This window comes from Gossypium hirsutum, chromosome D07, assembly GCF_007990345.1.
Source record: "Gossypium hirsutum isolate 1008001.06 chromosome D07, Gossypium_hirsutum_v2.1, whole genome shotgun sequence".
NCBI lineage: Eukaryota > Viridiplantae > Streptophyta > Magnoliopsida > Malvales > Malvaceae > Gossypium > Gossypium hirsutum.
Genome location: NC_053443.1, coordinates 3,165,121 through 3,188,185, shown reverse-complemented (window position 1 = coordinate 3,188,185; position 23,065 = coordinate 3,165,121). Strand labels below are relative to the sequence as shown.

General features: G+C 28.9%; 2 protein-coding genes and 1 long non-coding RNA gene across 4 annotated transcripts; 1 reads left to right on the top strand and 2 right to left on the bottom strand.

Annotated features, from left to right (window-relative positions):
- Nucleotides 1-231: 231 nt before the first annotated feature.
- On the bottom strand, nt 232-3,781 carry LOC107953809 (two-component response regulator ARR12). Its single transcript, XM_016889220.2, has 6 exons — nt 3,113-3,781; nt 2,660-2,812; nt 2,175-2,567; nt 2,009-2,085; nt 764-1,915; nt 232-643 (listed from the first exon to the last, which is right to left on the bottom strand). Exons 1-6 carry the CDS (start codon nt 3,258-3,260, stop codon nt 569-571), a joined length of 1,998 nt encoding a protein of 665 aa, XP_016744709.2. The 5' UTR covers nt 3,261-3,781; the 3' UTR covers nt 232-568.
- A 583-nt stretch (nt 3,782-4,364) lies between these two features.
- On the top strand, nt 4,365-5,350 carry LOC121219240 (uncharacterized). Its single transcript, XR_005915910.1, has 2 exons — nt 4,365-4,861; nt 5,013-5,350. It is a non-coding gene; the product is annotated as an uncharacterized lncRNA (long non-coding RNA).
- Nucleotides 5,351-18,608: 13,258 nt separating this feature from the next.
- On the bottom strand, nt 18,609-20,714 carry LOC107953811 (alpha/beta hydrolase domain-containing protein 17B). 2 transcript variants are annotated; one of them, XM_016889221.2, is made up of 5 exons: nt 20,107-20,714; nt 19,808-19,844; nt 19,414-19,650; nt 19,269-19,316; nt 18,609-19,184 (listed from the first exon to the last, which is right to left on the bottom strand). In XM_016889221.2, the coding sequence occupies exons 1-5, from the start codon at nt 20,403-20,405 to the stop codon at nt 18,909-18,911; spliced, it is 897 nt and encodes a 298-aa protein (XP_016744710.2). In that variant the 5' UTR covers nt 20,406-20,714; the 3' UTR covers nt 18,609-18,908. The 2 variants fall into 2 exon arrangements, with proteins under 2 accessions (XP_016744710.2, XP_040953002.1); XM_041097068.1 differs by having other exon boundaries at nt 19,414-19,617.
- Between the last annotated feature and the right edge of the window lie 2,351 nt (nt 20,715-23,065).

The window sequence follows — 23,065 nt, the reverse complement described above, 5'->3', positions numbered from 1 at the left end:
GAATATTGGAAATTTGATATTTGATATTTGATCATAGCAAGATGAATGGTTTGGTTAAAATATGTTGGTAGTCCCTGTAATTCAACAAAATTTGAGATTTAATCTCTGTATTCAAAAAGTTAAAAATTATATTTTTCGGTCAAATTTTGTCAATTTACCATATTGATTAAGCTACCTTTATATTGACAAATTAAGTTGATAAATTTTAGCGAAAACTACCAAAGACAATAATAACTGAACTAAGATTTTTAAATTGGAAATGTAACTTTTAAAATACAGGAATTACATCTCAAATTCTATAGAAGTAGAGGGACTAATAGCACATTTTAACCGAATGACTACTCCCAACAAGACATGAGTGAAGCTAACTACTATTCCATGTCAAAGTGTAAAAAGGACATGAAAAAGAGGAGGGGCAGAGAATCTCAGTAGAGAAAATGGAGCAACACAGAATAAATTACATAATGATACAGAGACTCCTATAAAGAGTAGCCTTTTTTACGCCATTTTCACCGTCTTTGTTTTTTTTATCTCAGAATCAGCATCAACCACAATCAGCATAACTGTCTCATATACATGACCCGAGGGGGAATGCATCATACCCCAATTCCCCCTCCATCATCCCCGTCTCGTTATATTGCTCCTGCATCACACAATCCAGCCTTTTTAAAGAATTTATGCTCATAACTATATTTCAAACATACAAAAATAACTTTAACTACAATGGTTAAAAAAAATAAACTATCTTTTTCTCGTGCCATACCGGTTTGATCATGGGACTTGATATAACGTCCAAGGTCTCAAAGTTGTTTTGACTGAATTCATTTTGCGGCTTTCTCTGCTCAAAGAGGATGTCTTCATTGGACCTCAGTTTTGTGTTGAAAGCTAATTTCCCAGCCTCAAGGTGCTGAACATAAGGAGCACCAGCAACCAGGGAGTCCGCACCAGCAAACGAACTGTTTTCTCCCCACTGTTGCTTTGCTGCATAATCTATATTGTGAATGACATTATTACTTGGACTAATTTGGCACTGCATGTCTCCTCTAGAGTCCTCCAGGCCTGCATTTGCCATGGAAGCAGAAAGATCAATGGGGTTATCATTTAGGTGAGAGCTCCTCCAAGAAATGCTTTCTTGCAAATTGTTAGTATGCAACTGCTCGTGACTAAAAGCTTCACATGTCGACAACGAATTTGATGGGAAACTGGATAATTGAACCGTGTTCTGCCAGTTTTCGTGGCATCCACCATTATCAGCAAAATTAGAAAAACCATGAACACCCATGTCAAACGATTCCTGATTTAAGAATGCCACATCAAGAGATGATTGGTTTCCAAACGCACCACTACGTTGTGCCTGTTGTGTGTTTGCTTGTAACAATAAAGGGCTGCCTGAGGGTGTAGATAGAGAACTGCTCGAGCTACCAACAGTCATTCTGGCATCTGGGAAGTTTGTGGCAACACCAGAAACATTTGGATTATTAACAGGATTAAGTTCTCCAAAGTGGTTAGCAGACTTATTTTGCAATAGTTGGTTGAGTTCTATCGATGTTGGGATCCCTTGAAACAAAGTTCCATTTTGATTCTGGTTTGCAGGCAACCCAACAGGCTGGATCTTCCCAAGACCATTGATGGAATTGCTCAAGGTTTGAGGATGTCCCTGTTGAATCACGCCAGAAGAAATCCCACGTAGGTTTAAAGCAGCTGAAGAGTTCAGTCTACCAAACATCCCACTCGGTTGATATGATGATAGTGAAGCACTCGAAAGTCTTCCAGATCCAGTTAATGTACGAAAATCTCCAAAGCCATCCAGTGAACCCATACGCAAGTAAGAGGGATCTTTACCACCTAATGCAGCAACCATGTTTGCTTGCTGGGTTGCAACACTGCTGAGTCTTTTCAGGTAAAGCCTATATTTCTGCAAAACAACATAAAACAGCAAGCTTAAAGCGGACACAACAAGGTGAATCATAATGCAAAAGGTCGAGAACAATGAGCAAAAGGGGCTTACCTGTAGATGGCTTGCTACATTTTCCCTTGTGAGCCCTTCAACATTCATAAGGTCAAGAATTTTCTTTGGAACAGCCTCTGCATTTAAATAAAAAAACAAATTAGAAATGCAATCAAGGAAGATAACTCTATCGACAATAAGACACAGTAAACAGCAGAAAACTCACTGTCAAGGCCCAAATGATTGACAGCTGCAACAAACTTCCTATGTAGCTCAACGGACCAAACAACTCGAGGCTTCTTCTGGGTTGAAGGGTCATCATTCTCATGTTCATTATCTTCACCATCATCTTCTTCATCTTCATTTTGGTCCTTTCGCTTCTTATTGAATTTTTGGTCCGAACTGCTTGTTGATGTTTGGACAGCTTCTCCGATTCCTCCCGAAGCCTTATCTTGATTCAGAGCATTAACTCGATCCTTAGAATCAGGTTTCTTTCTCCTGACCACATGCTGCCATATGTTTTTGAGTTCCTCAATGCGAACAGGCTTCAATAAGTAGTCACAAGCACCATGGGTAATCCCCTTCATTACAAGCTTGGTATCACTATGAGCTGACAACACTGAATTCATTGACAGAAAGCATTTTGTTTAATCATTCTGATACAATTCTAATTTATTACCACCAATAATGGAAAAAAGGGTTAAAGCTTACTGATTACAGGTAGGTCCATTTCAAGCCCAACAAGCTCAAGAAGCTTAAAGCCATCCATATCTGGCATATTAACATCACTGATAACCAAGTCGTATCTGTTTCTGTTTTCCCTCAACATTTTGAGGGCTGAAATGGCCTGATTTGTTGTAGTAACTGCAAAACAAACGCCATTAATGATTTCGCAAAAAGAAGCCTAAAGTTTCAAGTTTCAACAATGCCGACAGTCAAACGTTCTTGCATAGTACAATTACAAAGATCCAAATTAAATGCACACTTGCAAACCACAACAGACAGATCTTCCCACAATGGAAACAGTATCCAAAAAGTTGACTAATTAACCCGAAATGAAAGACACATCAAGGCAATTTATCAAACATTTTGAGAACAATGATGAAACTTTAAATCAGACAAAGATTGAATCTTTTGTCAGAAAAAGAAAAAAGGAGGACTGACCTTGATATTGGCATTTAAGAAGCAGAGTACCCAAAACTTTGAGGCAAATAGGATCATCATCCACGGCTAAAACACGCATACCAACTGGAAACCGATCCAAGGCTTCATCTTCACGATTGGAACCACCCATTTTCTCCTCCATAGTCATTAATACAACCAAGATAAGAAAACAGAACAAAAAAACAGAGATCACAAACCCAAGATTTTTTTTTCAATATTTTTCAAGTTTATCCACTACTTTTTGAACTTCAAAACAAAACCCAGATAGCTAAAACCCAAAAATAGCAAAGAAAAATAAAATAAAGTACAAGTAGAAAGATTGGAAGTAGGAGAAAATTGGAAACTAGAACCGTGAGGGCTTTGCAGGTGAAAACTATACAAAGGGGACAATGATGTTGATAGGCTAAAGAAGAGTTAAAGATGTTTCAACCCTCCAACAAAACAGATAACTTTTTTCTTTAAAAAAATGTCTGTTCTTTTTCCTTCTTTAAATTTTTGGATGCAAACAAAGCAATACTCTCTTCCTTTTTCTTTCTTGGTTTGTTTTTTGTTTCACTCTCTTTTTTTCTCTCTCTGCTCTGTAATTGTTTTCAGCTTTTCTTGTCAACTGAACAGAGCATCTTTATTTTATTTATTCTTTAAAGAGTAAAAATAAAATAAAATAAAATATACTTGGTTCAATAGTTTTAGGTATACCCATTTATTCCTCTCAAATTCGGCGAAATTTTAAAATAAAGAGACCATTATAGTTTATATTTTGTATTTAATCTTTTATTTTTATTACAAGATAATAAAATTTTAATTTTAAATTGAAGTTTTATAAAATTAAATATATTTGATTTTTTTTCATAAAAAGTCTTTTTATTAAAAATGGAGTATTTCAAACTCATATTTAATTTTGAGATGAATTCATTAAATCATATTTATATAAACTAACTAGTTTTCAATATGCAAAAAATTATAAAATTTGCTCAAAATTCCTTTAGAAATATAAAAGTTTTCTTAAAATGCAAAAAAAAAAAAGAATTCCTAAAGTTTTCAAAAAAATACCATAAAATTCTTTAAAGTTTTTCATAAAATTCTAAGATTTTATAAAAAATTTATGAATTTTTAAAATTGTTTTGAAGTTTCGGGTACGTATAATTTTTTTTAAAAAAATTAATTTTCAAAAGTATATTATAAACTTTTTAAGTTTTTTCCAATTTTTCATTTTTGATGATTTTTTTAAGTTTTTCTGATATTTTTGAAATTTTTTAGTTTTTTTTTTATTTTTTCTTGGCACATGGCAGTGAATCATTTGTTGGGTTAAGTTTTTTAACAAAAAATTGGGTTGGGAGGATTATAGACTAAAAGTATAAGGACAAATTGATAAAAAAAATATACATTTTTCAAAGTGATAATTTAATTGTAGTAGAAGTATTAAGCCAAATATATTTATTACATTTTTTTCATCCACGGAGTGAGTGTACCATAAATTTAGTTTTAACTAAAAATAATTCCTAAATGAATTGCTCTTAAATCTCTCTTTTTTTGGGGGAAAAAATGCTATATTTGTATACCATATTTTCTTTGAGTAGTTACTTTTCATCCCCAGTATTTTCATCTTCACAAACATTAAGCTAAAGTTTTGGGTTTAAAACCAAATCTGAGTGACAACAGATACTCAAACCGGTTTCCCACTCCTACCGCGAGGGAAAATATTCCCGAAACCTATTTGAGTTCTGTTAGAGAGGATGACAGGTTTAATCGGTAATGTAGATTCCTCAACAACAACATTGCTATTCTGATTCTCTTAAGATTTAGTATACTCACCTACTATTTTAGAAAACTCAGGAGAGCTTCTTTTCAAAAAAATCCATACCAGTAACACCCACTTTTGGTTGTTTCTCTCCATCTGCAGCCTCCGGTGGCTTATCAGAGTCTATCAGGAAATCTTCCTATGTCGCAAGCGATTTCAACTGCTGCCCCAGTGAAGCAATCGTCTTCTGGCACTACTCCGCGAATTTACGGGTTGCCTCTTAAATCCATTTTCGATTGTGTTGATGTCACCTAACTCTGTGACTTCAATTTTTCTGTCCATAAGTATATTTGGTAGAAAAGATGAAAATTAAAAAAAAAATTTCTTCAATCTATTAAAAATACATAAATTTTTAACTAACTGTTCACTTCTTTCTCTCCCTCCTCCAACCGTTCTAATTTAGAAGGAAAATTGTCATCGCTTTATTTTCTTTTATCTCACTTTTCTTTTCACCAAGCATACTTAAATTTTATTTTCTTTTCATTTTTCTACTCAACCAAATACACCCTAAATAAATAAGTTTACAACTAATTATCGTATATAAGTGAAATAATATAAGCTGATTTAAAATATTGTCATTTAATTTGTCTATAAATTCATATAATAATATCCTAAACCTATTTGTGAAGGGTTTTTTTAATTGCATTTATAATAATTACCTTAATTCACAGACCTCTCTAAATTTGTTTAGGATTTTTCTTAAAAAAATATAAATATGAAATTCATAGATGAATTTTGATTTCATGTGATTTTATACATAAATTTTTTAATTTGATTCAATTTTCACATATCACTAACAATATTATTGAGTTAGCACCATTTTAAATTAATATATTGCAGACACAAACAATTATATTAATCCAATATGAAAAATAAATGTATGTATTTGTTTTTTTAAATGCATACAATTAAATCAAAATTAAAATTTCATGTATACATATAGACCAAAATTCAAGTTTTATGTGTATAATTACACCAAATCAAAGTTTACATATCAAATTGCACATTGCACAAAAAAAGTATTTATCGGTCGAACCAGCCGCTTTGGGCCAAGCTTATGTTTATATTTTTCAACCCCGACCCATTTTATTGTTTATAAATAATAAGTATAAAATAACTCCATATTAAATTTTACATATTTTTATAATTAAATTTAAATAAATTATTATTTTAAAACGATGAAATTGGTCTTGGTGGGTCAACTTCGGGCATAGAATTTTTTGAAATCAGACCTCAGCTCAACTCGGTCTGGTCACATCTGTTTTTAATTTAAAAATTGGAATCTACTTGACAACACTATTAAATAAATTATATTAATTTTGAATAAGTGTTATCAACTGGAATTTATTTTTTAAATTAGAAAATTAAACATTAAAATGTTACATATTCAAATATAATGAAAATCCATTAATAATATTACCAATTAGATCGTAATTTTTAAATTAAAAAAAATAGAGAGATTAAATTTTTAAAAATAAAAATAAAAATCAAGGTACTAAATTTCTAAAGCTCGAAGAGTATAAAGACTAATGTCATACTTAAAGTAAAGATATTAAATTTGTACTTTGCAATGATTCAGATGTAATATTTTTGACATTGTCAATCGACGTGATTATGATTATACCTTTCTTAAAAATATTAAAAAAAATGTATTCATCTACTAAAGAGGCAACCACAAATCTCGAACATGAGTCAAAAAATGAACATGAAAAAATACAAAAAAAAGCATTAAATTAATAACAAATTAAAATTTTAAGAACTTTTAAGACCTCGTTTTCGAATCCCGTTTTATATAAAAGTGTGGGAGTGTTTTTAATTACAAAAATAGTTATACTTGATTTTCATTATGGAGTAATGATGAGCAAAATCATGTATCTAATTATCTTCTTAATCACTATTTAATCTCATTAATGCTACTCATCATCTCAAAACCCTATTCATATTTAGGCAAGGAAGCTAGTCAGAGTCGACTACCCAATTAGCTAGCTAGTAGAAATATCATCATCTTTTTGAATACGTTTCTTTATGTATAAATGCATTGCATCTTTCTCAAATCATCTTTTCATTGCTTTGGCTTTTTATATATATGTCATTTTCCACGTTTCTTAAATAATTTCATTTTTGTCATGTTTAAGAATGTTGATGTATCATATAAATATATAAAACTCGAGAGAATTTTGACCCCAAAAAAACTAAATGAAGGCGATCTTGTCTGTTCACACATGTGATGCATTTACCGTACATTTTAGGCTGGCTGATTTTGTATAGAGGCAAATTGGATTGGATTAATTCATGTTATTTCCAATACAGTCAAGTGGTTTTAAGTCTAAGACGGTCTTTTTTAAATTTAAATAATTTTAAGTTCGAGCCATTTTGAATTTAAGTATTAAATTTTTCAAGTTGTCTTATCTCGAATTAAATCTATTTATACTTGATCATTCAAATTAATTTAATACAAGGATTATGATGAGTTGAATAATTTTATATTTAAGATATTTGGATGTTTTAAGTTTAACTATTAAATCAAGTTCAATTTCTGAATTTATTTAAATAATTTAGAAAATTAATAATAATCATAAATAATTTTTGAAATAAATCGTCATAAATTCAAATTAATTAACCTATATTATAAAGCCTTTTGAATGACTAAATAGATGTTGTTTAGGTTTTTTTTTTTTTACAAAAGATAGTTATTTAGTTTTTTTTACATTTTCATTATAAAGTTTTGATATTTTTATTGGGGTTAGTACTTGGTACACTAGTAGTATTTTTTTTTTATTTCACAAATAATCTTGAAAATTCTGACCAGTCTCTTTTCTTAAGTATTTATTTTTTTAATATTTTACTATTCCCCATAAGACACTTGTTAATCCCCCGACTCCACTTGTAGAGTGTAAAAATTCCATTCTCAATATACCAAAAGGGAGATTAATCAAAAATCATTTTAAGATTTCAAATAAAGCAAATAAAAAATCAAATTCAAATTTTTTAAAGATTTTGAAGTCAAATAAAAACAAAATCAAAAGTTTTTGAGATTTTAAAATATAGTTCTTTTGAGATTTTGCATTGTATTTTGATCATTCTCTTTACTCATTAAATTTATTTGCGAATAAAGAGATAATATATATATTATGTGTATTCTTGTTTTTGCAATTTGCTATCAAGATTTCATGACATAAGATGAAATTGCATATTTTAGAACAATAGATAAATGATACTTACAATTTACAAGCTATAAAATAAAAAAATTAATAATTTAGGTTATAAGTATTGGTTTTAATAATATATTTTTTAAAAAAGTTATATTTAATTTAAGTTTGGGTTATTTATTCAAATTATTTAGAATTTGAATGATTTCGAGTTCTGCTTATTTCAAGTTTAGGTCAATTTTTGAGTTTGATCAATTTCGGATTGAGGCTATTAGTTTTTCATGATCAAATCGAAGTGGGTCCAGTTCAGGCTCTAATATTGGTCGAGTTATGTTTTTGGTTCGAGTCAAAATTGACATGTCTAATTTATGTATTTATCAATTACATCATTGCAACTTTAATTTAATTTATGAAAAAATATGATTTTTTATCACAATATTAGAGGAGGGGATGGGATAATAAAGTTTGAATTCACGTTGTCTAATATAATAGGGAGTTTTAATCACGGCTTGAAATAAAGTCTTGAGAAAAAATTATAGATATTAAGAAGTCTATAAATACTTGAGTTTTTTATTTAGGTAGCATTTGGTATGATAGGAAATGGTTACTTTCCTGGAAATTTAATTAAATGGAAAACGATTTCAACGTTTAGTATATCAAATTTTATTTACTTTCTCTAGAATCTAATTACTTTCCTATGAATATGGCAATGTGTTCCCATGATTAAAGGTGGGAAAGTTACTTTCCCATATAGATTGGAAAGTTAAAAAAACATATAAAGACAAAATTAACCTTATTTTATATTAGTTTATGGTATTAATCTATAAATAAAGGTAGAAGAAGAAGTAGCGACCATTTCCTCGTTCCTCCTTCCTCCTATTTGATTTTCTCTACTACTTCAATGAATTCTTCAAATGTTTTTTTTCCCTTCATTTTAATTTTTATATGCATATTTAATCATCTATTTACTATATCGTTTACGTATTATATTTATTTTCTATTATTTTTTTATCTTTTCTTCATAGTATTAATGAATCTTTACGAGCAAAAGGAAAAAATTAGGGTTTAGGTTTAGCTTTAAATTTGATTTGATCATAACATTTTTGTATAATTTACCTTTGAATTATGGTTTGTTGTATGTGGTTGATAGTTCTACTGGAATGATTTAGAACGAGCAAATGTTTGTAGCCCATTCAGAAGTGGAATAGATAAGACAAATGATCAATTAAATTTGAAAGCAGTTTTGTATTATATTCAAATAAATTATGTTTTTCTTTCAATATCCAAAGCAAATTATGTTACACTGGGGGGTCTGAAAAAAATGTAAAAAATATAAATTAAGTTTCAACATTAAATATTTAATTCAAATATTTGTTAAGAATAAAATGTATTATAAAAATTAGGGATAAATATCAAATTTATACATGAACTTTGATTTGGCTCAATTATACACATGAAATTTGATTTGTGATTCATATGTATACATGAAGCTTTGATTTTGATTCAATTGTACACATTTAAAGAAATGAATACATACATTTATTTTCATATCGAATCAATATAATTGTTTGTGTATGCAATATATTAACATAAAATAGTGTTAATTCAATAATTGTTTGCGATTTGTGAAAATTGAATCAAATCAAAATTTTATGTATAAAATCACACAAAATCAAAGTTCATGTATAACACTGCACATTGGACCAAAGTTCATATATAGTTTTGATATTTATCCCTAAAAATTAAATACATGAATATTATATTTTATCTAATAAGGGTAAATTTGTAAATTATCATCACATTCTCAGAAAAATACTCAGTGAATCAAAAATAATAATGTAACTTTTTCAAAATTTTAATCAATACCTTTCGATTAATATCAAACATTATAAAATATTTTTCTTGGCAATCACAACACCAACAATCACTTTCCATTAGAATTATAATATGAAAAAGCTTCAAACGTTACCACAATATTTACACGTGTAAAGTTATTTTTAGTTCACATATTGAAGAGACAACTCAACATGCTTAACAATAAATAAGGTACAAATGATTTAGATTTTTAACATATTTAATAATTAATACAAAAATAATGAAATAAGCATGATACATTTAAATACTATTAATTAAGTATTTGAAATATTGATATAATTAATAAGGTTATACATGAGGTAACATGCAACTAAGGATATTTGGGGATTTAGCTGTAATCTTTAGCTTAATTGGCACTGTTATTATTACAGCAACAGTGTAAGTTCAATTGTACTTATGTGTATTTTTATTTTAATATAAGGGTTAAAGAGGGGTTATGAGTATTTATGTATCTAGATTCTATATTAATATTAAGTTGGTGTCACGAGTTAAATGCACTTCAACTTAATTATGAAAATGTAAAAAAAAAATCAATTTAGATTTAAATCTGTCAATGTACTTGTACTCTTTTGAAATTTAAAATTTAGTTCTTATACTTTAATTTTGAGACATTCAATTTCTGTACTTTTTTTTATTTAAAAATCTTGGTCCCTCCATCTAATTTTATCGTTAGAGTTAACGATGTTAAAGGTAAAATAACTTTTTTAGCCCTCAACATTTACAACTTTTTGTCAATTTGGTTATTATTGTTTAAAAGTACATAAAATTTTAATTTTTTTTTCATATTTTAAATAAAAACAAAAATATTAAAAAATTAAAAATAATAATAACTCATAAAATAAAAAAATTTAAAAATATAAAAAATATTAAAAAAATCTAAAATTCAATGCTATCTAAATTGGACCAGACCAATTGGGGTATAAAAACCAGTTGGCCCGCAAACAAACATGGACTGGTTGAATCGAGCTAAAAAATTGATTGAATTGATTTCAAACTGGTCTGACCAATTGGTTCTTGGAATGACCTATCCAACCGATTCAAAGCAAATAAATTATTAAAAGAATTATAAAAACCGATTCAACTATCAATTCAACTAGTGTTTAATTCTGGTTCAACCAATCTATACCGGTTCGCAAATCAACCAAGTTTTTACCTCTTACTGGACTAAAAAATATATTTTTAATATTTTAAAAAATACATATATTTTAAAATTTTATGTTTTTTTAAATACGAAAAAAATATATATTTTTTAAATTTATGTAATTTTAAAGGGTAGGGACCAAATTGACAAAAAAATTATAAATATTTAGGACTAAAAAGCTATTTTAACTTTAACATCATTAACTCTAACGGCAAGATTAGACAGAGTGACCAAGATTTTCAAATAGAAGAGTATAGGGGATCAATATCTTAAAATTAAAATATAGGACTAAATTTTAAATTTAAAAAGAGTATAAGTATCTTTGGTGTATATAAACCAATTGAATATATAAGGTAAGATACAACTAAGGATATTTTTATAATTTACTTAAAAACAAACCGTTTATCATTATCTTCCATTTTATCTATATATTCCTTAAAAAAATAAATAAATGTAAATTATAAATAGGTCATTTATTTTAAAATAATTTTCAATCATTTTAAAATATTTATGCAATTTACTTGAAAATAAATTATTATCAATTATCCTCACAGAATCATGTAAGTTCCCTTTTTACCTATAAGTCACTTGAAAAATCTCTCTCTTTATAGATATATTATAAAAAAGATGATTTATTTTAAAACATTTTTCAATCAATTCTTTTATCTTGTATATAATAAGCTATCAAATTTACATGAAAATAATATTACTCGTGAATGTTTAAAAAAAAAGTGTCTGAAAATAATATTACTTGAAAAAAGATGGTATAAAACATAGATATTATTCATTTCTAATAGTTTAATGCTAAATCAGAAAATTCATTTTAAATTTTAGAATTTTTATTTATCAAGATAAAAATATTGACGTGATATTAAATTATTAAAAAAATAAAAATGACGTAGCCTCATTATTTTTTACTATTACATTAAAATTAAAATAAAATTTAGTACTTTTTAATAACGTAAGCGCAAATTGATTCACTAATAAATGCACAAATGATAACTTAATTGTTTGTGGTGAAGTAAGTAAAATAGGAAAGGGCGGTGATTCCCACGCAATCAAAAGGAGAGTTAAGAAAGAGGTCCGCGTGTTCCGAAACGGAAAGCACCAAAAGAAAGTGTGTTTTTAGCAGAATATCAACGTGTCATCTTTCTATTGAGTAGGCGGTTTACAGGATGGGACCCACCCAGCAGTTTAGAATCCAAACCCCAAAATGCAAAAGCCAAAATGCAAAGCAGCAGCCTTTTTTTTTTAATTTTTTAATTTTTTTTTTTCGGATATCAGAGACAAGAACTTGCTTGGAATTCGGAAATTGTGGGTCCATATCTCATAATTAAACTGTACCCGCACTCACTCGATCTTACCCCCTTGCCCTTTGCGGCATTTGGCTTTTTCGTTTCCATTATCCTCTCTTTTTCCTACTTTTAAAGTTATTCACGTTCAATTACAATTTAATTTGGGTATAATGACAAATTTAATCTTCAATATTTATATTTTTATCAATTTGATCATTACTTTTTTTAACTAAATTTGATAATTAATTTTTTTAAATAGTTAAATTAATTTTTAATGGAAATGTTAAATAAAATAATTTTTTTTAGCAATATTGGTGTGCCAGCCTACGTTATAATCCATGTATATTTTATACTGACATGATACTATTTGTCTTATATGCCACATTAATAAATAATTTAAAATTACAAAAAAATCAAAAAATCAAAATTAAAAATAATTATAAGAAGTTCATAATTTTTTTTTAAAAAAGAAACATGAACTACACATGAATCATCATAAGAAGAATATATCTTAGATCCAAATCGATCTGACAATCAATGTTGGAGATCGAAGAAAAAAGTTGTTTGGGTTTTGGTTATCAGATTCGTGACGTTGAAAGTTGTTTCATAAATAAAGTAAATTGTAAAAGAGAAGGGGAGGAGAACTTTCGATTGATGTAGGTGGTGCGAACAGAGAAAACCATAGATCAACGATTTTAACAACACAATGATTTAAATGAAAATTTTGAATAGTTTAATGATTATTTTGTAACTTTTTGAAGTTGAGTGACCAAAATGTAAACACACTAATAGTTAAATGACATTAAAGACTAATTTACCATTAAATGCCTAAAAAAATATTCATGAGACTAGGCCGATTAAATGAAAAATGACAGGAATGGGCCAATTTTGGAAAAATGCTTCAAGCTGAAAGCTTTTTCAAGTGATACGTAGAAAAGTGCTTCTAGCTGGAAGTTCTTTCCACCAAGCCAGCAAAAGCGCTTCTAGCAGGAAGCTCTTTTCCCCTGATTTTTCAGCGTTGTTTTTAAGTGTTGGGGTTTTGTTTATTTAAAGTAGGGTTTAGGGTTTTTTTGAGATTTTAAATTAATTGTTTTATAATAATTGTTTGAGATGTTAAATAATAATTTAATTCAAAATTTAAAAAACATCGTATTTTTACACCAATCGTATATTTAAATCCCAGAAAATTGAATTAGATTCATAATTGAAACTTCGTCTACTTTGCAAGGATAAAGTATTAGTTATTAATTTTTTTTGCCTTCTTAATATTAGAGTCGTAGGCGATTTTCCAGAAAATTATTTATTAACGGAAATATAGTTCTTATCATGACGTATTACAAAATTTGCAATTGATAATTTCGAAAACAATGAATACTTGGTATTAGAAAAAATATTTTAGGAAAATATTAAGATAATTTAAATAAATAAAATTGAGAGAGCAAATTTTTTTTAGAGAATTTAATTGGGTTTTGAGAGGAATTTGAGAGAGTTGAGATTGAATTGGAAATAAAAATAAAATGGGGGGGTTTATAGGTAAATTTTTTATCGTTGGGGGGCAACGGAAATAACCGTTGAAAGTAGGTGACCGCTGGGGAAAAATAGCTTCTGCGCAAAAATGGCAAAAAGAGCTTTAAGCTGGAAGCACTTTTCTGCGCATCACCTTAAAAAGCTTTCAGCGGGAAGTGTTTTTCAAAAATTGACCAATTCTCGTCATTTTTCATTCAATCTGCCTAGTCCCGTAAATATTTTATTTTTTTACATTTAACGGTAAATTAATCAAAAGGTTGTTTACCCTAAATTTTATTATAGTTTTTGTGTAAATTTTACCATAAAATAATAATTAAAATTTGTTATACATAATCATCTAATTAGACCAATCATTTTGATAAAGAACGAGTTTACTCATAAAAAGGGTTCATCCAACTTAAGACTCCTACATGCTTACCACTTGAACCAATGTCGGGTCACATCAAGATTTACTTGAAAATTCCTTTGATCGCATCTAATAAGATCCTCATTACTTTTTTTTACCAATTCTTCCTAATACGATGAATCACATTCTATCACATCTTAGTAGAGCTTTTCATAATCCTATACTATCAATTTTACACGATAGGACACATGTACAAAGAGGCCCACACCAAGCCCTTACTTTACATAACTCCATCCCTTGAGGCTCCAAGCTATTACTCCATGTTAGAGGGATACACATATTATTATCGTAGCTCAAGAGGTCTTGGCATTTCTCCTTTAAAATTTTAATTAGGCTCTTTAAAATTTTAAAAATTCTCATTACATATTATTTTTTTTGAAAATTTTTATTAACCTCTCTTATTATTCTTTTTAAAAATCTCATTAATCTCGTAAAAAAATTTAAAAAGTTTAATTAGACCCTTAAAATTTTCTTTTAAAGAAAATTTCATAAACTAGTAAAATTTTTGAAAATTTAAGTGGCACCCAAAACTTAATTTTAAGATGTGCGACTACTCCATTGTCAATGCTCTGTTCATATCTTACCATAGCTCTCTAAATACTCTCAAACAACTTTTAACGACCCTAGCATATCCCACGTATTCTATCAATGAAAATAATTGAGAGGAGCCTTCCCTAACCTGAAAGATTAATCACCCTTAAGCTTAAAAATGGTAATGAAAGATTAAAGGTCATGTCAAAATAATTAAAGATTAATCCGTTAGTTAGAAGCCATAGCTAGAAAAGAAGAGTGAGAAATGTAATGCCTGATGAAACAAGTTGCATAATGATTAATTAATATTTAATGGCATCCAGCTAAACACAGCAATGCTGTTTTGATTGAACATTTTTTGGAACCCATTTGGTGAATGGGGGATGTCTTAGTCTTTCTTTCAAACTACAAATCCAAGAATTTGGATTCAAATGCAAAATTTATAAGTTTAATTATATTATATGGTGGTTGGATTAGGAAGCCTCCAATTTAGGATGTGAGGATTAGTTTTGAAATCTAATTTTATAAATTAAAAAGAAAAAAAAACCCTAAGCGAAATTGAACTTGAATTCTTATAAAATCAAATGAACCCTAACTCATGAACCATACAAAAGTTGTTTGAGAAGAAGATGATATTATGATGGGGATGTGCGTTGGGGGGTCTTATGTCTTAATCACACCTTAACAGTCTGGTCCACTCACTGCATACAGGAACCAGACAGCACCTCTTTACTTTTTGTAAGACTTGCAACAACCATGTTCCATGGATCATATGCTTCCAAATCCTCTACTTCAAGCCTTTGTGACATGGGTCATAGTGTTGCATTTTCAATAACAAAAGGTTAATGTACGTTGGGAACAATTTAATGGAATATCCCAACCTCTTTAACTTTCAATCCATACCATAAATGACATCCTTTAGGGTTAGCAAAGAGCAACGTGAAACATGGTGGATAAAATGATTACAGAAAACAAGAAAGTGGGATTATATGAACAAATCATCAACCACTTGAATGCCCATTTTGCTTTATTAAGATAATTACAAATGAGGACACATCATTTTATTTTATTTTAAGGTTTCCGGTTATTATAGTTAATTATATTGGAGAAGTTTGGTGAGCATTAGGCGGAATCAAGTGATGGGTTTTTATAGTTTAAACAAAGGTTTGTGGAAGTGGAACTACTCTCTCTATATGCCATTTTTAGTATTCCAAAAGGATTGCTCAATGGACAAAGAGTTGTTCATTTGAAGTCATAAGTGGTATATTTTGATGACTGATTACTCTTTAATTAATAAAATGGACCATATTTTTTAAATGCACAATTTTGCTTCTTATATGAGCCAGGGCCAGGGGGCTTTGCTCTCAAAATATTTTAAAATTTTTAATTAAATCCTTTAAGAGTTTAAAAATTTTAATTAGACCCTTTTTCTCATTAATCCTTCAATTCTTTTTTAAAAAATTAATTAGGCCATCCAATTAGGTTAATGAAATGTTCCATTTTATAGATTAATTCCATAAAAAATTATGATGCTTCGTTTTTTTTCTTATTTTTTTAAAATAAATTCCTAAAACTATCTTTTTAAAGTTGTAATTATATCACTAGTTGTAAGCATTGAAATGAATAATTAACTTAGCTCTAAGTAACTAACTAAAATAAATTAAAGAGAGAACTTAGGGCAATGTTTTTAGAACAGGACCGGTGATTCAACCATTCAAGCAGTCGGTCCGATTAAAAAATCATTAAAATTAAAATTTTTTAAAAATAATAAAAATTTGGTTCATTTGATTTATACCAATTCTCAATTTAATCGATTCAAAATTTTTCTCTAGGCTGATACCTTGATCGATTCTTGATCTGAACAACAAATTCAATCCAATTCAAACATCAGTGAACTAAAATTCCAACCTCAACCGAAAACCCCATTAGCAATTACTAAAATTTTCATTACTTGTCATTCAACTTGTAGTTGTAATAATTTGAGACATGCATTTGACTTATAGTCTGCTGAGGATAAAGTTTAAGATACCCCCATGAAAGCAAATTTTCAAAGGTTTACTCATAAATTTCATTAACTTTTTCACCATTTATGAAAATAAAATGAATTATTTTTCATTATATCCTTAGCATGTTGTGGAAAACAACTTAGTCTAAATATAGCCTTGGTTCCCTACACCCCTAGAAAAATATCAAAACACAAAGGTGTTAATTATAGAGTTGTTAATAACAAAAGAAAATAGAAAATACCTTTAAAATATTAATTAGCATATATGTATCTTTAGGATGTACATATAGCAAATCTGGCTACAACCATGTATGTACATATATGCTATTAGTTCTCGTATAATGCATAATTTATGTTTTAATTTGGTCATTTTTAATCTCTATATTTTTCGAATTCTGAAATTTTAGTTCTGATTGAATGGCAACCTTTCAGTTCATTAAATTAAGTTATGTTATTTTCCTATATAGTAAATATTATCATGTGTGTAATACCTTGTTAGCTTGCTATGGATTGAATGATTGTTGTTTGCGTTAAGATCGAAATTTTAAAATTTGAAAAGTATAAGGATTAAGAATGATTAAATTGAAGAATATAGACTAAATTTATAACTTTACACATGATACACGATTAATAGCAGAATTTAACCAAAATGATTTAATTTCTACTGTTTGAGTTCGAATTGAAATTTTAAAATTCGAAAAGCACATGAACTAAAATTGTTCAAATTAAAGTAAAAAGATTAAATCTACCACTTATGCATATTGCATGGACAAATTAGTAGGTTTTTATTTAGTTTATGTCATTAGAAAAAGACTAAAAACGCTAAATTTTTTTGAAAAACCATAGTTTTTATTATAACGATATTTATATATCTCAATAATTTTAATATTTTTTTTATAATTTAAAGAACTTAAATTACAACCTTAAAACAAATCTCAAATTTTAGCCTAATAAAATTGAAAGATTTAAAAAAATTTGGGTATAGATTGAATTTTTAGTGTTGATATTGATTTTATATTTTTTTATATAATTTTTCCCTTCACCAAGGACAAGAGTGATACATAATCTAATACAGAAAAAAAATATTTGACATATCGTTGGTGCATATAATATTTAATTATGTTCAAATAAAGTAATTAATATTTATTTATATGCTCTCTACTTTTTTTGCTTTATTTAATAATGAGGTGTCATGTTATTATTCTTTGATGGTATATGAAACTTATGTATCGATAGTGCATCAAATGCTCCTATATATATAATGAGAAATTATTTAGTACGATGACAATAGAGTTTTTAAACTTTACAAGTATGATTAGAGGGTTGACACGTGTCTATAAGGACATAATAAAATATTTAAAGAAAAAGAGACACATGTCAATTTTTAAGACTACTTAGAGAATAAAAATTGTTAACGTACCAAATACATCCCCATATATATATATTTAATGAACATGTTCTTTTAGTCAAAAGTGACCCAAGTATATGAAGAAAAGTGACAAGTAGTGGCAAACCTTCAAATTCAAGGTTGTTTAATTTACAGCCACCAATCTCTTTTTAGTTTATAAATGGCAGATTTTTTTGGCCTCATTTGATTGTGGGCGACATGTATCGAATTTGCCATTAAATTTAGCTGAATTCCAGCCATGGTATCTTCACCATTGTTTAGCCAAAAATAAAACAAACAAAAGTGAAGTTTGAAATCTTTAGCCATTGTAATGGGTTGGGTTAACCAGTGCAACTTTGGGTCCTTTTCAATGGAGTTTGTGAACGAAAGTAATGCATATATTTTCCCTTTTTTCTGAATGTTTGAGAGTTTTTACATGGACCAACTTTGTAATATCATACATGAAGTTCTTGATCAAGAAGCATACATATGAATGAATTCGAAGAACCCTTATCGATTCAATCGTTCAAAACCCGGATCCGGATCAAACAGAGACTACATATCTGTCATTACAAACCTGGGATGGGAGAAACAGATCATCAACCACCGGCTGCCACTCACTGGGTGATGCCAGCCAAGTACATCAAACATACTTGGAGACAATGCAACTATCTGTCCCAACTCATGATTCTTCCTTTTCCTTCTTTGCCTTCAATCTCAAGCATTTACAGTGTTTATGTTCTGCAATTCTTGGGGTAGAAGTAAGCTGTTTAGCCGGTTTCGAAATCGAAATCTTCTCTATCGTGCTTATGAATTTGCGTAGATGCTTAATGTACTCTGGGAAAGTTTCGAGGTTGCAATGGCCGCCACCTTTCACCCATAATGGATCATATTTTTCCTTTGAAAGTTCCCATAATCTCTTCCCATGAGACCAATCAACAATCTCATCATCTGTTCCCTGCAAAGGGTTTATCAAACAAAATGAATGAACCATTATTATATTTGGACGTAGATAGGGGACATAAGAGATGAGTATACTTACATGAATAACTAGAACCGGACATTGGACGCGCCGTATTTTGTCAATGTTCTGCAAACATAGTTCCAAAGAGCTTTTCGATTAATACGAAAGGGAATAATTTATTAAGCTTGAAAACCGAATAGACGAGTTCATAGATGAAGCTTACTTTGAAGATATCGAACCAGAAAGTCATCTTGACGGGATACAAGACCCGAATGCCGGAAAGGATGGCACTGTGAAGAACAACTCCGCCTAGTTTCTTAACACGAGAAGCTAAGTGTAGAGTTGGTCCACTTCCAACAGATTGACCATACACTATCAAATCTTCCTGCTTAACTCCATATTCTTTCTTTAAACAATTGTACACTGCCTCTATGTCATAATATGTGTTGAATTCAGTTGGCTATTGCAATTGGAATTGCAGAAGATTAGCAAATTTATCATGTTATGGGTCATTTTTAAAATAATAAAAAAACCCTTTTTCATAAAACACATTTTCAAGCAATTAACAGTGTGGTTGACCCTCAAAATAAAGACAACAATATGAAGGATTCCTTTACCTTGCCCGTAGATGCTCCATACCCTGAATAATCATAACTGCAAAATAAAGAACAAAAGGCTAATATAATCACATCACTGAATGATCATGCCCTGGGAAAAAAACCAATTTCACATATCAAGGCAAAAAGGAAAACAAATTGAAAAAATAAAAATAAAACAGGAGTTCCATATGACAAACACATCATGTTCTCCCTCAAGTTTTCTGACAAATAATGCAGACAGAACACAAAAAAGAAACATTAAACCTTGAAAAAAAGTGAAGCCTGTCAACATAATAAAAAGGAAGGAGAAGGGATACCTCATAATATTGACACGAAGGTGGGCTCTGAGTTCATTGAAGAGTTCATGCATCTGGCCTAAATCAGCAGCATTGCCATGGGAATACAAGAGGGTTAAACGAGCAACAGGGTGTCTCCAAAAGGTGGCTATGATTTTATTCCCACCTTCGGTATCAAGCATATGAACATCTATGTTCTTGTCGGCTGTCACCCCTTGCAAAACAAGCTTCCCACTTTCATCCTTATGTACATCGTACGTTGGTGGGTCTGGTGGGAAAAATGCAAACCTTGCGGCCACATTCGACGTCACATTCCCCATTTCACAACCCAAAAATTCCCAACTTCTTTTTTTCCCCTTTTTCTCTTTTCAGATATGAAACTGCATAATACATGCAATCAACATAAGGCCAAGGAGGGAAAAAAGAAGAAAGAAGGGTTTTTTGGGTTTTTGTGGATCCGATCTAAATGGGTGAGCGCTGCAACTGTGTTCTTGAACAAGAACAAAGGCCTAGAAAATATTGATAGCTAATAGCTATAACAATTAACAACAGCCCCTTTTTATTTATTTTTTAATTGCTTTCAAGGAGCTTAGAATCAATGGCTGTTTTCATCATCGTCTATCTGCCTTCTATTTTTCTTCTGTTTTGTGATTGACACCACCTAGTTTTGTGTTTGACAAAATGTCCGATTTACCCTTTTTACGCTGAAACTAATTATCTGCTAAATCTCCAAATAAATTCAAGTATACTTTTTTTGTTATCCAAATATATCGGACCGAAATTTTGTTTTACTTGAATCCCGCCTAATTTTCCCTTTTTTTTTTCTAAATTGATTTTGATTTATTTAACTAAAGATTGCCATTTTTAAATTTAATTTTTTATTCAGATTACATCTAATCGATGCTCCAAATTTATATTTTATATTATTTTAAATATTATATTTTTAGGAAATTATTTTAAATTTTATTTTTATTTTTGGTGAGAGAAAAGAAAAGATACACGCAACCCTCCTTCCCTATTAAAGGTTGCTTTAGTTATTCAATCTGTTTTTATGTTTTTTTCTTTGAGAATGTATTCAAGTTCCCGCCCCTAATTACCGTTGATTTTGAGGGTGTTGATTCCGAAATTTGGATAGCTTCAATAGCTCCCAAGCTGTCTGTTTGTATTAACATTTCGTTTCCTTGTTTTTTCTGCACCAATAATAAATCATTCAAGATACCTCATAATTCAACATCAAGTATTGAGCATTTCCCTATCTATCGACAAAAATTGATGATCCAATCTCCGTGTTTAAACTTTATATTCTTTATTGTATTAGTAGTGAAGGTTTTTAATCTCATAAGCCACCTTAAATAATTACCACGTGTTTCATTTATTCATTTTTATTTATTTAAATATCAAATTAGATCACACTTTCTTAATTTTATTTGTAAAGTTTTTAAAAAATAAAAATATCATCTGTATGAAATAATTCATATTTCAATAAATTTGTGATAAATACTATTATTGTTTACGTGGAAAATAAAAATTCACAGATTCCAACAATAATATGTGTTTCGTTAATTTAAGTTTTTATTTATTTATTTTAAATACAAGACATGTATTCTTATTCTAAAATAATATATCTGATAAGAATACTTTTTGTAAATTACATATTAATTATTTTAACTGATTAATATTTAATAATAAAGAATTAAAAAAAAACTAAATCATTTTAATCCTACATCATGGAGTTCTGGGCATTAAATTTTGTCATAAAAATAGATATTTGATTATAATAGTAATTAAATTTTGTTATAAAAACAGATATTTGATTATAATAGTAAAAAAATTGAAGTAACGAAGAAAATTGGAGCATAATGACTTATTTGACTCTCTAACTTTATAAAAAAAGTTATTTTAATCATCTATTAAGTTTCACCTCTTTTAACCATTGAAGTTGTATTATTTTTTAAATCACCTCAAAATGAATAAATAAAAAAATTAACGTTCGTTAACTTTGTTAACATGACAGTTCACGTGTATGTCCGCTAGTAATTTATCAAGTTTTTGAAATAAAAATATTTTAAATATTTTTATATTTTTTTGAATTTTTAAATTAAGAAATTAATTAATTGATGATGTGGCATTGATGTGATAATCTATGTGTATACCATGTTAACAAAGCTAATATGTAAAGATAATGTAAATTAAAAAAAATAAAAGGATAAAATAATTTTTTGATAAAATTGGACAACTAAAGCATGTAATTTGTAGGGTTTGGATATAACTTTATGGAAGCTCAAAATGAAGGGTGCTTTTGACATTTAAATCTCTAGGCTGAATGTTCCCTTCTTCCAAAACAATGGGTCGTTCCTAAAATCTAGTGCCTTTAAAATATATAATTTTACCCCTATAAAGTACTAAAATTAAATTTGATAATTTCGAAAATTAATATATTTAAACATGATTAATAATATTTAATAAATCAGTAAATTGAAGAGAAAAAAAGGAAGTTGTATAGAGATGGAGGGTTGAGATTTGGTCAAAGGTCTGGTTGTAGAAGAGGGAGGATGAGAGAAGACATCAGAAATATTGTCAGGAGCAGATATTCCCCTGTTTCCATTGGTTAGATATGACTTCAGGTTTCAACCCATGTTTTTGTAACATATGTCTATGCCTTTCTGCCTACTTGCAACTTAAACCATTTTAGCATAATTTTATGGGCAAACTATCAAAATAGTCATTTTTATTTTACTCACGTTACATTTTAGTCACTAACGTTATCGTGTTATAACATTCTAGTCACTGAACTATTAATTGTTGTTAAGGTGTAACGGTAAGCTGACGTGGCACGTTAAATCATCATTTCAAATGAAAATTTAAGGTTAAATTATACAATTGACCCCTATATTTTTTTCGTTTTGACCAATTTAATTCTTTTCTTTTATGTTCTTTTAACTTTTTTTTCCATTCTCTTCTACTTCTCCCTCTGTTTTTC

Bases quoted from the DNA above. Each gene is read 5' to 3' on its own strand.
- LOC107953809 (XM_016889220.2), bottom strand. From the start codon at position 3,260: ATGACTATGGAGGAGAAAATGGGTGGTTCCAATCGTGAAGATGAAGCC. The intron at 2,568-2,659 runs GTAAGCTTTAAC...CAATGAATTCAG, and splicing joins AATGGACCTACCTGTAATCA to TGTTGTCAGCTCATAGTGAT. The intron at 644-763 runs GTATGGCACGAG...TGTGTGATGCAG, and splicing joins CAAGTCCCATGATCAAACCG to GAGCAATATAACGAGACGGG.
- LOC107953811 (XM_016889221.2), bottom strand. From the start codon at position 20,405: ATGGGGAATGTGACGTCGAATGTGGCCGCAAGGTTTGCATTTTTCCCA. The intron at 19,651-19,807 runs GTAAAGGAATCC...CAATTGCAATAG, and splicing joins ATGGAGCATCTACGGGCAAG to CCAACTGAATTCAACACATA. The intron at 19,185-19,268 runs GTAAGTATACTC...AACCCTTTGCAG, and splicing joins GTCCGGTTCTAGTTATTCAT to GGAACAGATGATGAGATTGT.